The 15755-nt window shown below is 47.2% G+C and overlaps 5 protein-coding genes across 5 annotated transcripts; all 5 read left to right on the forward strand.

Moving 5' to 3' along the window:
- Positions 1-4639: 4639 nt before the first annotated feature.
- On the forward strand, positions 4640-5494 carry J4E88_007337 (uncharacterized protein; the record flags this gene model as incomplete). The annotated part of the gene is made up of 1 exon (XM_049400954.1): positions 4640-5494. The coding sequence occupies one exon, from the start codon at positions 4640-4642 to the stop codon at positions 5492-5494; it is 855 nt and encodes a 284-aa protein (XP_049253266.1).
- Positions 5495-7686: 2192 nt separating this feature from the next.
- On the forward strand, positions 7687-9375 carry CYP8 (Peptidyl-prolyl cis-trans isomerase cyp8; the record flags this gene model as incomplete). The annotated part of the gene is made up of 1 exon (XM_049400955.1): positions 7687-9375. The coding sequence occupies one exon, from the start codon at positions 7687-7689 to the stop codon at positions 9373-9375; it is 1689 nt and encodes a 562-aa protein (XP_049253267.1).
- Positions 9376-10099: 724 nt separating this feature from the next.
- On the forward strand, positions 10100-11197 carry J4E88_007339 (uncharacterized protein; the record flags this gene model as incomplete). Its single annotated transcript, XM_049400956.1, has 2 exons — positions 10100-10478; positions 10548-11197. The coding sequence occupies 2 exons, from the start codon at positions 10100-10102 to the stop codon at positions 11195-11197; spliced, it is 1029 nt and encodes a 342-aa protein (XP_049253268.1).
- A 1506-nt stretch (positions 11198-12703) lies between these two features.
- On the forward strand, positions 12704-13489 carry J4E88_007340 (uncharacterized protein; the record flags this gene model as incomplete). Its single annotated transcript, XM_049400957.1, has 1 exon — positions 12704-13489. The coding sequence occupies one exon, from the start codon at positions 12704-12706 to the stop codon at positions 13487-13489; it is 786 nt and encodes a 261-aa protein (XP_049253269.1).
- Positions 13490-13972: 483 nt separating this feature from the next.
- On the forward strand, positions 13973-15478 carry J4E88_007341 (uncharacterized protein; the record flags this gene model as incomplete). The annotated part of the gene is made up of 2 exons (XM_049400958.1): positions 13973-14014; positions 14150-15478. 2 exons carry the CDS (start codon positions 13973-13975, stop codon positions 15476-15478), a joined length of 1371 nt encoding a protein of 456 aa, XP_049253270.1.
- Positions 15479-15755: the final 277 nt, after the last annotated feature.

A 15755-nucleotide genomic window follows, 5' to 3' on the forward strand; every position in this document is an offset into this window, starting at 1 on the left:
ACGCGCTAACCCTCGAACGATACCAAACTTTAGAGTTTCAAAACCCGCTACTGAAACAACCATCGCCTTTTCACCTCGGCCGGATTGCTGGCTAACCGTTCATGAACGACAAGCGGTGGATAGCTGCCGATAACGGCCAGGGATATTATTTCGTTGCTTACTTTTGTGTATCCACGACCTGCAAAATGTCTGCGCAATCCCGAATGATATCACAAGAATGCGAAAGCGAGCATGCAAGAGCGAAACGATGTTCCCTCGATCCTGTTTCGATCGCCGAGCCTGAATCGAAACCTCGCTGCTGATACACATCTGCAGACATGCTTCCTCAGATGCCAAACATCAATGCACTCACCCACAACGCGACATCATTGTTCCGAAGCAGCCTTGGGAAGATCCCAAACCAAGCTTCTGGAGATGATCGTCCCGCAGTGGATATCCTAGCGGAATTGGCCTTAGTGGAGTAACCATGACCATCGTTCGACCGGCGGAGGTTATTTATCCTGGCAATAAAGTTATTTGTCCTAGTTAATTTAGGTTAATTTTATGCGCTAAGCCTATAAAAAAAGGCGCTAGGCCTATACAAGTAGCCGCTAGGCCTATATAAGTAACTGTTAGGGCAGCTCTTAACAAGATAAGGTCTGCTAAAACCTTATATTAACTACATTTAAAAATTAAAGCTATTATCTTAATAATATAATATTTTAAAAAAGACCTCTCTTTTTAGAGAGCCTTTTTACTGCATAGGCCTATAAGGTAGTCTAAGGCGTATTTTAGCTAAAATATAAATATTTAGCTAATTTAGCTACAGAAGTATTAGAGCCTAATCTCTAACGCTAAATAGAGTCTATGCTTACCTCTATAGTAAAACTAGAACATTAACACTCTAATAACTTTCTATTTTCTACTTACTATAACTATTATTATCTATATAATTCTATTAAAGTTATATTACGTAATTCTGCGCGTTATTCTTATAAGCTTATAACACTAAAAATTATAGAAAATAGTCTAGTAGGTAAATTATTATTAATTAATTTATTTTAAGTAGTGTTAACGCGTTCTAGATCTTTACTACAATACTTAGACGTAATTGTAATTCTCTTAGCTCTAAATACTTTAACTCTAATAACCTTTCTAATAATAACTAAATTGCCTCTAATAGCCTAATCTTATAGTTACTAACTAAGTATAACCTAGAAGCTAATAATACTTAATAAATACCTTACAAAAGAGTTTCTCTACTAAATATCTACTATGTTAAACACGTTAATAACGTAAAGAATACTCTAAATAAGGCTGCTACTACCTATAAGTTTGCTATAATTATACTTTAAGCTAATAAAACTAAACCTTTAAGAAAGCTACTATATAGAAAGACAACATTAGTAATAATTATCTATAATTACTACAGAAAGTACAAGCTAGTGTTAAGAAAAATTTAAAAGAATTAAAGCTTCTTCTAGATAGACTATAAATAGAGAGGTAAGCTAAAGCTTAAAGATAAAGCCTAGTATTTTATAGTAGAAGTGCTCTATTATAACTATTCTTATAGCAGCGCCTTAAAGGCTTTTCTCTATTATAAAAAGCGTAGCGTTAACGTTGTTACTTAAATTTAGTAGTAGTAGAAAGAAAGTAATACTATAGTAAAAATCTACAAAGACCTACTTACTACTAGCTATAATCTAACTATTTAAGACATTAAAAATAAAGTCTAGAAGCTCTAGAGAGAGAAGCGTTATAGAAAGTCTAATGTAGAGGTACTTTTTAATATTCTAAATAGCTTTAAAGAGAAGAAGATAGGTAAGAAGTACTTTTTTAAGCCTAAATATAATTCTAGCTAGCGTCTCTATTTACTATTCTTTATTTATTCTCTTACTTTTAATATAATTTAAAGCAACCTAGACGTTGTTATTATTAACGCTACCTATAAGATAAACTAGTTTTAGATACTACTCTTCTACGCGTATAGGTAGATAGCTAGAAATAGTACTTATAGTATTACTTTTAGTTTTATAAGTAGAGAGAACACTAATAAGTATATCTAGATAGTCTTCTAGCTTTAGAAGCTCTTTAAACAGCTCTAGGTATTCTCTAGAATTTTTGTTACTAACTACAAGACTACTCTAAAAAACTCTCTTTAAAGCGTATTTCTAGGTATACCTTACTATCTCTGTCTCTAGTATATTAATTAGAACGTCTAAAAGTAGGCTATCTCTAAATAGAATATTTACTACTCTAAAGACTCTAAAGTGTAGAAGAAGATCTAGATAAAATAGAAGAAGTTTATAGTAAAGTAGAATAAGCTAGTAAAGTAGCTAACTTAGAAGTAGTTTAATAAGTGCTAGAAGCTTCTATATTATAACTACTTAGAGTAAGCGTTACTTCTAAAGTATTTTAAGAAAGAGTAGCTTTCTTAGATAGCTAAATAGGTAGAGTACCTATACTAAGATCTTCTAAATTTTAAAGTAATTATAATATTAAAGATAGAGTTAGCCTACACCTAGTTAAAGAGTAGGCTTACTTATAAGTCTTAAAGTTACTTTCTTTACGTTATTAAGAATCTCTATTAGATAATATAGAGCGTTAAGAACAAGTATAATACTAGCTACTTAAATAATATAAATAAGCTTCTTATTAATGTTACTAGCTCTAAGTTCTAGCTTCTTTATAAGTGTATTTTCTACTTTACTCTTTAGAAGATTAAGAAGTAAGTTGTTCTAGCTTCTACTCTTAAACTTAAGAAGATTCTAGACTATATATACTTCTTTACTACTACCTATAGACTCTCTTATAAGTATTTTATTAAATATAGTACTTAGAAACTTTAGAAAAGCTAGCTAGAAGCTATCTTCTTAATACCTCTCTAGTTTGTTAACTAGTATTAGTAGCTAGAGCTACTAAGAGTAAAAGAAGAGCTTTCTATGTATAATTTAGAGCTCTTCTACCTCTAAGATCTACTTCTAATACTATTAAGAAGAGAGAAGAAAGAACTTATAAAGATAGCCTGTTTTCTAGTTAATACCTAAGAACTTTATAATTCTACTACTACTAAAAGAGTTCTAGTAATCTAGAAGCTCTCTTTATAAATACTTAAAGCTACCTAGTTAAAGAAGAAACTTATAAAGAAATAATAGGCTAACGCTGCTTTTACTACTACTCTTAGTAACTTTCTAGACAAGAGAATAAAGCCTCTTAAGTCTAAGTTTAACTAGCTAGTAAAGAAAAGAGAGAGAGCACCTATTCTACAGCCTTACTACGTCTTCTAGCACTCTATATAATACTCTAGTAGCTTCTATAACCTTTCTTTTACTTAGAGAGTTCTCTCTAACGTTTACTAGCTTCTCTAGAATAGTGTTTAGCCTCTAGAATTTACCTAAACGCAGGTATATAATTATCTTAACTACCTACGCTATTTAGGCTAATAAGAAGCCTATATTTAGCCTATTTTATAATTAAAAGACGCTCTAAAGTGTTAAAGTACTTAATTTAATTATATATAATTAATAGTAAATTCTCTAATTATAGGCGTTTTCTTTTCTATTTAAATTTGCTTTAAATTTAGGCTGTTTCTGCTAAAGTAACGTGTATCTTTAGTATTCTTTAGCTAAATTTAGTTCTAAGACTTATAAACTATTTACCTATATACCTATAATAAGCCTATAACGCGTTATGCTAATATACTAAGTATATTAAAGTACTTAAGAGTAAGAGAGCTAAGGTAGACCTACTTTCTACGTCTTAGAGAGAAGATTACAATATAATCTATACTAAATTCTTTATAATATAATAACGCTGTAACTAAATTTTTTTAAAATTTAACTATAGCTACTCTATACCTATATAACAAATATTTCTAAATTTTAGAAAGATACACTTATATTTAGAGAGAGTAGTTAAGCTTATAGTATTAGAGTAAATTTAGTCTAGAGCGTCTAAAATAGCGCTAAAATACAATATCTTTCTTAGAAGACTTAGCAGCTCTAGCTACTCTAATATATAATACTAAGAATACTTAAAAAAAAGAGTTTTAACGTAGTAAGATTATAAAACTAACTCTTATATACATCTTTTATATAATAAAATATATAAAATTTACGTAAGGTAGGTATAGATAGTAAGGTAGAGACTTAGAATAGTATAGGGCCTCTTTAGAGGCCCTAAATATAGAATTAACTAGGACAAATAACTATTTAACTAGGATAAATAACCTCCGCCGTTCGACCAGCATCGTCTCAGCTCTCCGGTCAGGGTCTGTGCTCTCGGTATCACAGCCTCCCTCGACGGCCATCATCGTGTTTGGCCATGGCAGCAAGGGGTTGCGGGCGCCATCTTGCCTTGGTGGATCGGAGACGCAGACCGCTGAATGCTTGTGTCTATGCTAAGCTTTGGAACGCTGACAAGCCACTGCGAGAAAGCTGTATATAAACCTCACTGCTCGTCCTCCTAAGGTCGATATCACCATCACTCAACATTCAAACCAACCAGACTCGCTTTCTTCCCTTCCTTCCATCCTTCTAATTACTTTCTTGCGCCGGTCGCTTGCTTAATTCACTACTCATTACATCTTTCTCACTCGATACTCTCGACTATCTTCAACTCTTTTTAACCCTTTTTATCAACCAACTTCATATCCATCAAGATGCGTTACTCTCTCGCTGCCATTGCTGCTATTGCCGCCTCCGTCCAGGCCCACGGTGTCGTTTCTGAGATCCAGGGTGCCAATGGTGTAACCATGCCTGGTCTTTCCGTCCAGGACGGTACTCCTCGCAACTGCGCCTCTCCTCTCTGCGGTTCCGAGGCTGATACTTCCATCATCCGCACCCGCGAGATGGGTGGCAAGGCCTCTGCTCTTGGACGCACCCAGGGTGGCGGTGCTGTTGACGCCGGTGCCGCTATTTCCATGTTCATGGGAGGTGCCGCAGGTGCTGGTGCCGGTGCCGCAGCTGGTGCCAAGCGTGGCTTCCTCGATGCTCTTACCGGTGGTGGCGCTGGCGGCGCTGGTGCTGCCTCTGCCGGCACCAAGTCCACAGGAACTGAGGGTGGTGTCGCCAAAGCCGCAGGTACCGGAGCCACATCTGGTCTGCCCACCACCGCCGACGACGGCACCATCACCATGACCTTCCACCAAGTCAACCAGGACGGTGCCGGTCCCCTGACCGCCCAGATCGACGCCACCTCCGCTGGTACCGACCCCGCCGCCTTCCAGGACGCAACCGTCATGCAGAACGTCCCCGGTATCGGTATTGGAGGTCTCTCGGCCGCCGCCGTCAAGGACTTCCCCGTCAAGGTCCAGATGCCCGCTGGCATGACCTGCTCCGGTACCGCCGGTGGCGCTACTAACGTCTGCATCGTCCGCATGCAGAACGCTGCCCTTGCCGGTCCTTTCGGTGGCTCCGCTGCCTTCACCCAGAGCACTGCCGCTAAGAAGCGCGCCGTCGAGTACAACCTCCGCAAGCGCCACATGGCCCGCGGTATCCTCGGAAAGCCCGAGTAAGCTTCTCGCCATTCATCAAGCTTTCTTCTGCAATGGCCCCTTGGAATCATACAACGACGACAGCAGCAACCCCCGGATAGCACGACAAATGAAGAGTTGGATATAATATAATAAGAGATGAAGAACAACTTTGCGGTTCTGCTGGGCAATTCCACTTTGGGCATAAGAACAAGAGAGAGAGAGAAAGAGATATTTCAAAGTACATACGAGTAGGAATAAAGTGAGCTCGGCTTTTTTAAGAACCCCATTTCTTATGTTGGGTTCTTGGTGCCACTCCTTTAGTTCTGTACATAACTGACCTACCATACACTCATTTACTTGAGCTGTTTTCCTTTTAGTTGTTTGGTTATATAAACTGTAATTAGATGGATGGAATGGGAGACGGATAGTTTGCGGAAGGGGAGGGGGTTGTTCCTTGACGGTTTTTTTGGATGGGAACAGCTCTTTTCTTTTTTTCGTGGGGGGTTCGTCTGGGTCTGTATATAGATGAATGTTAGCGAGTCTGGTTTAAAACTCTCTGGTCTTGCATGTGTGATGATTGTGAAGTGATTTTATTGAGCTAATGGCGTTATGTTTCTGGTTGCAGACTCCCGGAGTACCAGCTCGCGCAACTCTTCATACAAGTTTCCCGGGAACGATTGTTTTGGTAGAGCGCTGACTAGCTTCTCAAACAGGACCTGCATAGATATTGCATAATCCGGCGAGATGGACCATTCTTCGCGGTTTTTAGGAGACAGTAATGAAAGTATTGCATATATACGATCGCGTGGATCGACACATTGGCATCGATACGTAGTTTTCAACAGCCAGTGCATAGAATAGCCGGTCCGCATTCTGCGATGCTCAGTTCCGCGCTTTATGATGTCCCAGACCCTCTTTGCAGCCGAGGATCCATTATACGGCGGGGAATCGAACATAGATTCCCAGCGTGAGGTATAAGAGATGAGTCTGTACAGAGCTCCGGCTTGGATGCTCCAGTCATCGCACCAAAATTCGACATTGGCCGAGAGCAAGTATTCTTGTAGAATCCATGTTCGATTCCAGTATGGATTGAGTATAAGGTAATTCAATCCTGGGTTGTTTCGCACTTCTTCGTCGTAGATTTGACGCTGTTCGCGCATCTTCAGCAAGAGTTGAATGCCTTGAGCCACATCCGTAGTCGCAGTGCCAAGCCAAGAGATAGTAGTCTGCGCCTGCATGTATATGGATCCCATAATGGCAACTTGATGATTTTTCTCCTGGTTACTTGTTTGGTCGATTGAGAGGGCGTCAATCCAGAGGTAACCCTGGTGTCGCTCACTTTGTAACCGATTGAGGAGGTTCCAGAGATTCTCGCGAATGGTAAAAGCTTCTCCGTTCAGTAGGATCTGTTTTGTAGGCGATGGTTCTCCCCATACGTAAGAAATGGCAGTATAGGGAGGTGCATCGACTAGAGACGTCACATGGAGTTGTACAGAGATAATGGACGAGGGCGCGATAGCTGAAGAGCCTAGCTCGAGTTTGAGCAGCCGCGTGTTGATCGTAGGGCTTAGGTCCAGCGGAGCAGACTGATGTATTGCCGACATCGCGGTGTGGGATGTTTTCCAAGGTTGAAACGAATCGTTCTATATAGGAACAGAACTACATATGTGTAAGTACTGTAGGTCTTGATGTGATCTACAGGCTATGATGGTCTGGTAAAAGAGAGCTCGAACCTTTGGACGGTGATGTAAACACCTGGGGTATCTGCTCGTACGTACAATGTCCTGATACGAATGGACAACCCTTCCACTAGATAACAGGATGATAAAGACAACCAAGACCTTTGTATGCAGCGTATGTGAGTTGTATTTAGAAGGTGTTGAGAAGGCTGAAGCGCCGTCGCAGAAGACGGCAGCCTACTTATATACGTACGGCTGAGCGTCTTCGTCTTAGCCAATGAACGGCTCGATACACGGCATAGCCCTCTCCTCCGTATCGAAGCTTCATCTCGGCATGCTTGGGTACATACTCTACCTGGGTATGGTGGGGAACTGCTTCTAGAGACGCGTCCACGGATGGTTCAGAGGTAAGAGCACTACGAAAGGGTGGATCCTGGAGTGTGGAGCCGTGCTAGGGTCGTTGATCGCCGCCCGGCGCGTCACCTCTACAGACATTTTGCGCCTCACGCAACGCTCCTCTAACAACATCCACCTCTGCTACATATATCTGACATGGGCAAAGGAACCGACAAGCTATACATCACCCACTCCGAGTGGTCATCCTCGGACGCGTTCGGTAATGCGCGCGGCGCAAACAGCGCAAATCGAGCCTCCGCTGCCGGCCTATCCTCGACCTTCAAGCGCCTTCCCTTCAACTACTGCGCCGTCTCCCTCCAGCCCTTCACAGATCCCGTGTGCACATTATCGGGCACCATCTTCGATCTCACCCATATCCTCACATGGCTATCGAAACACCCCGACACGAACCCCGTAGACGGAACGCCTTTGAAGCGTGCCGACCTCATTACGCTGAACTTCACCAAGAACGAAGACGGCGAATTCGTTGACCCAGTTACATACAAGGTCTTCACAGATAACACCCACATCGTTGCGCTGCGGAAGAGTGGCAATGTCTTCGCATGGGACACAGTTGAAAGACTGAACATCAAGGCGAAGAATTGGCAAGATCTGGTCAGCGATGACCCGTTTACACGGAAGGACATCATTACGCTTCAGGACCCTCAAAGCATCGAGTCAAGGGACTTCAGCTCATACAAGCATGTGAAGGATGGAGACACAGTAGTGGCAGAGGCGGAGACTGGCGTGAACAAAGAGGCGCTGGGCAACGCTGCGAAGATCCTCAAGGCGAAAGAAGCTGTTGCGAAGGCGCGCGAAAATAGGAAGATCAAGGAGCAAAGCGGTATCACGTCGAAAGCGCTTGCGAACCTACCAAGGAACGGCACAGCAGCATCGACATCCTCCGAGCCCAAGAAACCAGCATACAATGCCGCCGTATATACTTCGGGTAAAGCTGCTGCGTCCTTTACCTCGACCGGCGTCACCCCGCATACCTCTGGCGAACGCGCCCTCCTTTCCGACGAAGACTACATGCTCAAGCCGAAGCGCATAAAGAACAAGGGTTATGCACGCATCTCGACCTCACTCGGCGATCTTAACGTCGAACTCCTCCCCGAATACGCACCGCGCGCGGTATGGAACTTTGTCAAGCTGGCCCAGAAAGGATACTACAGCCACACAATCTTCCACAGGAACATCAAGGGCTTCATGATACAAGGTGGTGACCCAACAGGTACTGGAAGAGGCGGGCAAAGCATATGGGGCAAGCCATTCGAAGACGAGTTCGAAGGGCCAGAGAGGCATAACGCCAGAGGCGTACTCAGTATGGCGAACAAGGGCAAGAGCACCAACACGAGCCAGTTCTTCATCACGTACCGCGCCGTCCCGCATCTCGACCGCAAACACACGATCTTCGCACGAGTAGTTGGTGGTCTGGATACTACACTACGATCTATGGAAATCGCAGAAGTAGGCGAGAAGGACAAACCTGTCGATGATATCGAGATACTAGACGTAGTCGTCTTTGTAGACCCGTTCGAAGAATGGCAAAAGGAGCGCAAAGACAAGGAGAACAAAGAGCTGGAGGCTGAGGAGATCAAGAGGCAAGGCGGCACAGCGGACGACAAGACAACATGGACAGGCAAGCGCATACGCGCAGATGGCACTGTGGAGAACGGCACTGGTGAAGGTCTCGGCGTAGGCAAGTATCTCCAGGCTGCGAAACAGGAGATACAAAACCAGGGCGAGGACGAGATAGTTGGATATGTGGACGATGAGGAGGACGTTGCGCCTGTCAAGAAGAAAGCTAAGACTGGTGGTTTTGGCAACTTTGACGCATGGTAAGGTGTTCCAAGAGTCTTGACTGGAGGTTAGACAGCACTAAAATGATACCCAACACGTTCTGCCTTCCATATTCCAAGTTCTGGTTGCATGTCTCTTTCTGTTGTGCATTCCTACCACGCGTTTAATACCCGTAAACCCCGCGCCAATCTAGCATCATGCGGGATTCGACCGCTGCAACAAGCTGACTACATACATGACCATATATATCACACCCAAGTAACCATATTTGCCCCGCCGGCGTTAGCGTAAAGCCCATTGGGCGTATCATCATCTCCAATCGGTGTGCGACGAGCAAGTATGCCCAGACTAATCCGTGCGCGGACATACGCGGGGTGATGGTGTAGCTGGGGAAGGTATGGACGGTCGCGACATGTGTTGTTGTTACATTGAGAATTATATTTCTAAGCCGGATGCACAGGGTGGTAGTACGGAACGTTGCGGAAGTATGTTTGGTGGTCGACCAGGAGGGATTTAAATGTTTAGTCGTTCGGTTGATGCGGGGAAGGAAGGAACGGTGATAGGTGATAACGATGATGTATGCATACATGCATGACGGAGGGCGAGATAAAATAGGGCTAGGTCGCGCGTACCGAAGCTCGTTGACATCACAGATCAACACCGTCTTGACTACTGCACCTACAAGCGCTTGCGTCCACGCTTAAGGAAGTTTGATCTCTGCACTTTACCTGCTCAATTTCAGCATACTCGTACAACAAGCAACATCATGTCTCCATCCGACATCCCCTCCTCTTGCCGCGCCGTCGTGATTGAGAAGAAGGGCGCGCCGTGGACGATCAAAGATGTCCCCGTCTCTGCGCCAAAGTCGGGCGAGGTTCTGATCAAGGTCCTTGCGTGCGGTATCTGTCATTCGGATAGCTTTATGCAACAGGGCCATTTGGGCGATGTCTACCCTCGCGTCCCGGGACATGAAGTCATTGGGAAGGTAATCGCGGTTGGCGACGGCGAGAAGAAGTGGAAGGTTGGAGACCGTGTCGGCGGAGGATGGCATGGATCTCATGATGGGAGTTGCAAGTCGTGTAATAAGGGAATGTTCCAGATGTGCGAGAATGAGCTTGTTAACGGTGTTAGTCGGGACGGTGGATGTAAGTTTTACCCTTCTATTGGCGAAGATCGAGACATACAAGACGGTCGACTGACATGAGTGATGTCAGATGCTGAGTACTGTACTCTCCGCAGCGAGGCTGCAGTGCGAATTCCCGCCGATGCCAACCCCGCCGAATACGCTCCTCTACTCTGCGCCGGCGTTACCGTGTTCAACGGCATCCGCAAGATGAACATCCAGCAGGGTGACACTGTCGCCGTGCAAGGACTTGGTGGCCTAGGTCATCTGGCACTCCAGTACGCTCGCAAGATGGGCTACCGCACAGTCGCTGTATCCTCTTCGGACAACAAAAAAGACTTTGCCCACCAGCTCGGCGCAAACGACTACATCGATACATCGAAAGAAAACGCCGCCGAGGCACTACAGAAGATGGGTGGCGCAAGCCTCATCGTTGTAACAGCACCGAACCCGGAGATCATAGGGCCGCTGGTTGATGGACTTGGACCTCTGGGCAAACTTCTCGTCCTTGCGCCTGTGGGCGATATTCCAGTCAACACCGTGAGCCTGATCATGAAGGGCAAATCGGTCCATGGATGGCCATCCGGACATGCGCTGGACAGCGAGGAAGCGATTGACTTTGCGGAGAAACAGGGCGTGAAGTGCATGATCGAGAAGTTCCCATTCGACAAGGTAGAAGACGCTGTCAAACACATGGAAAGCGGAAAGGTGAGGTTCAGGAGCGTTATCGTTATGGAGTAGGAAGTTCAAGGAGCTCCGCGCATGGCAAGGATGCTGCACGCGGTCAGCGCGGAAATGGAAACTATAGAAAAACGTCAGGAACTATAGCTGAGGAGACGATTGAAACAATGAAACAATTGCCATCATGCGAAAGGTCTTGCGATATAAAGCCCCGCATATGGGCTCGTGGTTGTACTGGGATGATGGAGGTTTGCGTGCAAGGAAGCGGCGGCGAGGAAGTTAAAGCGCGAACAGCGGCCATCAGGGTAGACGCAGCTCGCATCTATAACCATCACACACACGTCAAACCCGTCATACGTACACTCCAAGAAAGCCAAGTCCGCATCTCGATGGTTTCTCTCTTCTAGGCTCTTGGGCTCCACGTGCGAACGCATCCACGCGCCACAGCCACGCAGGCGCCATAACCGTCTCATCTCGGGCGATTGTGGTTTGCGCCTCGCCCGCCAGTCCATACGCAGCCGCCGAGGCAGCTCAATTAAGTACACGCGCGACACACACCTCTCACACATCTCCTGTCCAGCTCCGGGTACCTGCATCTGAAGCGCGGTCGCGACATGTAACGCCTGCGCTGGCTCGCCCAGCCAATGGGCGGCTGCAACGCCGCAGCGACACTAACCACAGGCAACCCCGTTGTTTCAGAGAACTGAATAACGGCCACTTGCGACACTCAGATAGCTGTACAAGGACTGCCCGTCTCGTGGCTACCCACTTGAGCTATGATGAGGCAAAGGCAAGGTAAGGATCTTCTGTGTGCGGATAGGACGGGTGTCCTTGTAGATCTACCTTAAGATGTGGCGGGTCCCGCCGCCTGGTCCCAACGCTGCCTGAGTTTGGTTGTTGAGCGACTGAATATCACGAAGATCGCGGCTCTCCTCCCTTCTCCTTTCCTTTCTTCTGCAAACTGTTTTCTTTCTTAACGCTGTGCGTCTTTGTTCCCCAACAGTTCGTTTCGGAAGTACATTCGCTCTTTTGCAGGCCCGGTGCCAGGAAGAAACAACAGTCGTTCCCTCGTTTGCGTGTTGCGTCATTCACGTTCTTTATTGCAGCTTTTCTGCATAGTTCTGTATAGACAAGGCGATCTTTGGTATATCCGCGCATTGCCGTTACACCATTGTGTCGAAACAGTTCTGTCGACATCCCCATACGTGAGAAGTGGGGCGCATCACCGTCTCTCCAGAAGGTTGACAGCAAGAGATCTGGAATTCGGTTGTCCACGGCAACGCGCAGTCACCGGGACATCACAGCAAGAAGCCCAGTGCAGTCGGCAGGCGGCAGCACTCGAAATTTCACACGACGCAAACAAACCCGCTGTCTTGAAAACGTCATACCGCGTGTTCAAACGCAAGTCGTCTCACCACCTCCGGAAGACATCTTTCCACCAGGACATCCAGGCTTCGTGATCGAAGTTCGAGATTGGCACTCGGAACTCTGGGTCACGGCCCTTTCTCCATTCGAGACCTACGGGTCTGCCGACCCCAATTCACGAAAACCTTCACAACACTCACGATGCTACCCGCCTCAATACGTTCAGCCTTGGTGGCGCTCACGCTTGCGTCGATATCCTCAGCGACAACAGTTTCGCTCTCGGCCTTCATTCCGCGGATCCAAAACCTCCCAACTTCTTGCAACACCGTTTACAACTCCGCCATCTCGGGTTGCTCAGCCGACGACTTCAAGTCGGGCGCCACATGTACCGCATCCTGCCTGCGGGGTCTTTCAGCGCTCGCCGAGGAGGTGAAGGATAAGTGTGCGGACGTCGATGCGGGCGAGTTGAGCATCATCGGCGTCTTCCAGAACGGACTGGGTATCCAGAGTCTATGCCCAGGAGTAACTATCGTAACGACCTCAAGCGAGACTGCCCAAAAGACGAGCACCAAGACATCAGAGCAAGCAACAAGCACTCAGGCGGCCTTAACGTCTACAAGTTTCACAAACTCAGCAATCGAAGCGACGTCAACTCCGTCAAGTTCAACTGCGGATTCGGACGATGGGGATGATGACGAACCGACCAGTTCAGCGCAACCGACAACTACGAGCTCGTCAACAGGGGGCTTGACGCTGGATCCGAATGCCACTGGAGCGTTCACGACTTCTGTCGCACCACCCACAGACACTGCGCAGGCGGCGGATCCCACACAAGCACCGAATGCCCAGCTGTCAAATACTGACTCGGGCGGTGGCTCACCGTTTGACGTCGTTGCGGTAGGCGCATCATGGCAGCTCAAGGCTTCGGATCTGTCGATAGCAAGTCTATCTGCAGTAGCCATCGTGCTGCTCACGAGCAGTTGGTAGCACCGTGTCTACACCTTTCTTATGTTTATGCATTGCCGAAGAGGCTCACGATATGGCGTTGGAGTTTGCATTGTTTGTACTATACCCGCATTGATGGATTGGCAGAGAAGAGTCACGACAGCCGGGAGTGTCAGAGAGACCATGTGTCACGAAGTAGTCATGTAGCATATGTGGACACAATTAAGAGCAGTCGCAGCAGCGAAAGCTTGCGTGAAACGATGAATCAAAGCACATGAATACCTCACTCTCTCAATCACCTGCATGTGATTCTCCCTGCCTGCGCATTTATCCAACCTTATCAAATTACTCTCATGCCGTCGTGCTGCTCTCCGGCAATCGACCCTTCCGGCCAACAGCCCCCTGCCAGGTAAGCGAGCGTAGCTGCACCCCAGACGTAATCGCCTTCCCGCCCAGTCGACTTATCGTCAGCCCTCCACTAACCCAGCCCCACCATGCAGGCGCACAGGAGCATAGCAGAGGATCATGAGGAAGACGTTATTGCTGTGCTTCATCCACGGCTTCAAGGTACGTAGCCTTTACGCGATACCCCCATTACGTCATCGCCGGGGTCGCATCTCCATGTCTCAGGCCCAGCCATGTGCAATGCGACGCCCGATGCGATGCGAACAAATGCGAGAACGATACTGACACGTGCTATAGGGTGGAGATGAAACATTCAGAACCTTCCCGAGCCACGTGAAGGCGCTCCTCCAGCATGCGCTGCCCAAAGTTACCGTCCTGACCATCACGTACCCCCAGTTCGAGACGCGAGGCGACTTGCACGAGTGTGTCGGCCGCTTCAAAGAATGGCTACAGAACAAAGTCATAGACCTCGAGGTCGCCAATTCAACCCCCTCGCCCACCGTCGACCCTTCCGTGCGCACGATTCTCGTCGGCCATTCTATGGGCGGCATCGTCGCGGCTGAGACGCTTCTCTCCATCCTCGCTGAACAGCCGATTCATTCGCAGTCCAACTCGCAGACTGGCTCTACGGGTTCGCTTGCCGACCATTCGGCGCTCATGTTCCCGTACATACAAGGCATTCTCGCTTTCGATACACCATACCTCGGTATAGCGCCTGGCGTAGTAGCGCATGGCGCGGAGAAGCATTGGAATACTGCGAGCTCGGCATACTCGGCGTATAACAACCTCGCAGGCGCGTTTGGATGGGGCGGCAAGGACACAGCGGCTGGTGCCGTCGATACGAGCAAGATGCTGCCAGCGCCCTCGTCTACTGGCGACGCAGCATCGGCACCGCTGTGGCAACGCTACGGAAAGGTAGCCATGTTTGCTGGTGCAGCGGGCGCAATAGCAGCAGGGGGTGCTGCGGCCTACATGAAGAAAGACCAGATAACTCAAGGCGTGTCATGGGCTACATCACATCTAGAATTCGTCGGAGTCCTAGCCCGCCCCGAAGAGATGCGGAAGCGACTCGAGAAGATTGCAAAGCTCACCACGAGCCACGATCTTGGCTTTTGCAACATGCACACTACTCTCGGCCACGCCGTTAACAGCGAGAACAAGGAACACGGTTGGACAGGCAAAGTGGCGGGCAAAGATCGCACCTTCTGCAACCTACCCAAAGGTCCTTTGAAGGACTTCTTCATGCCCGCCGTGAACGACAAAGCTACAGCAGAAACCTGGGCCCACACCTCCATGTTCGAGCCTCGCAACAACCCCGGCTACTACACCCTCAGCGAGACAGCCAAGGAGAAGATCATCGAGTGGACAGAGTCGACGGACTGGTACGAAGAGAGCGAGGGACCGTTGACGGGCGAGGTCGGTGAAGAAGCAGAGATTGTAGAGAGACAAGAGGTAGATGAGCAGATGCAGAAGGAAGCTGATAGGAAAGAGGCGGAGGAACTACGGAAGGCGAAGGAGAAGGGTAATGTTGATGCACTTGAGGAGGAGGGCGAGTTTGTGGATTTGAAGAGGACGGGTGAGGTTGCGGAGGGGGATGAGGAGGCGAGGAAGAGGAGGGAGTTGTGAGGGGTTGTTTTTGTGAGTCTGTATACCCTTTTATCTGGAGAATGGATATATGACCTTTCTCAGCATTACTTCCTATTTACAGCTTTTGTTGCATACATGCGGCCCGACAAGGCTGAGTACTCACTCCTGCTTATCAGCTGGTGTGGACCAATGCTACTACTGGATGAAATATTGTGGCTGCTTGGCGTATATAAGCTTATTGCCACACTGTATAAAGCGTAAGCAGTCGCCCAGCCCCGCGCACACCCAACGTCTGTCTCAGCACAACCCTTCTACC

This window comes from Alternaria novae-zelandiae (assembly GCF_023758075.1).
Source record: "Alternaria novae-zelandiae strain BMP 2774 chromosome Unknown scaffold_15, whole genome shotgun sequence".
NCBI classification, from domain to species: domain Eukaryota; kingdom Fungi; phylum Ascomycota; class Dothideomycetes; order Pleosporales; family Pleosporaceae; genus Alternaria; species Alternaria novae-zelandiae.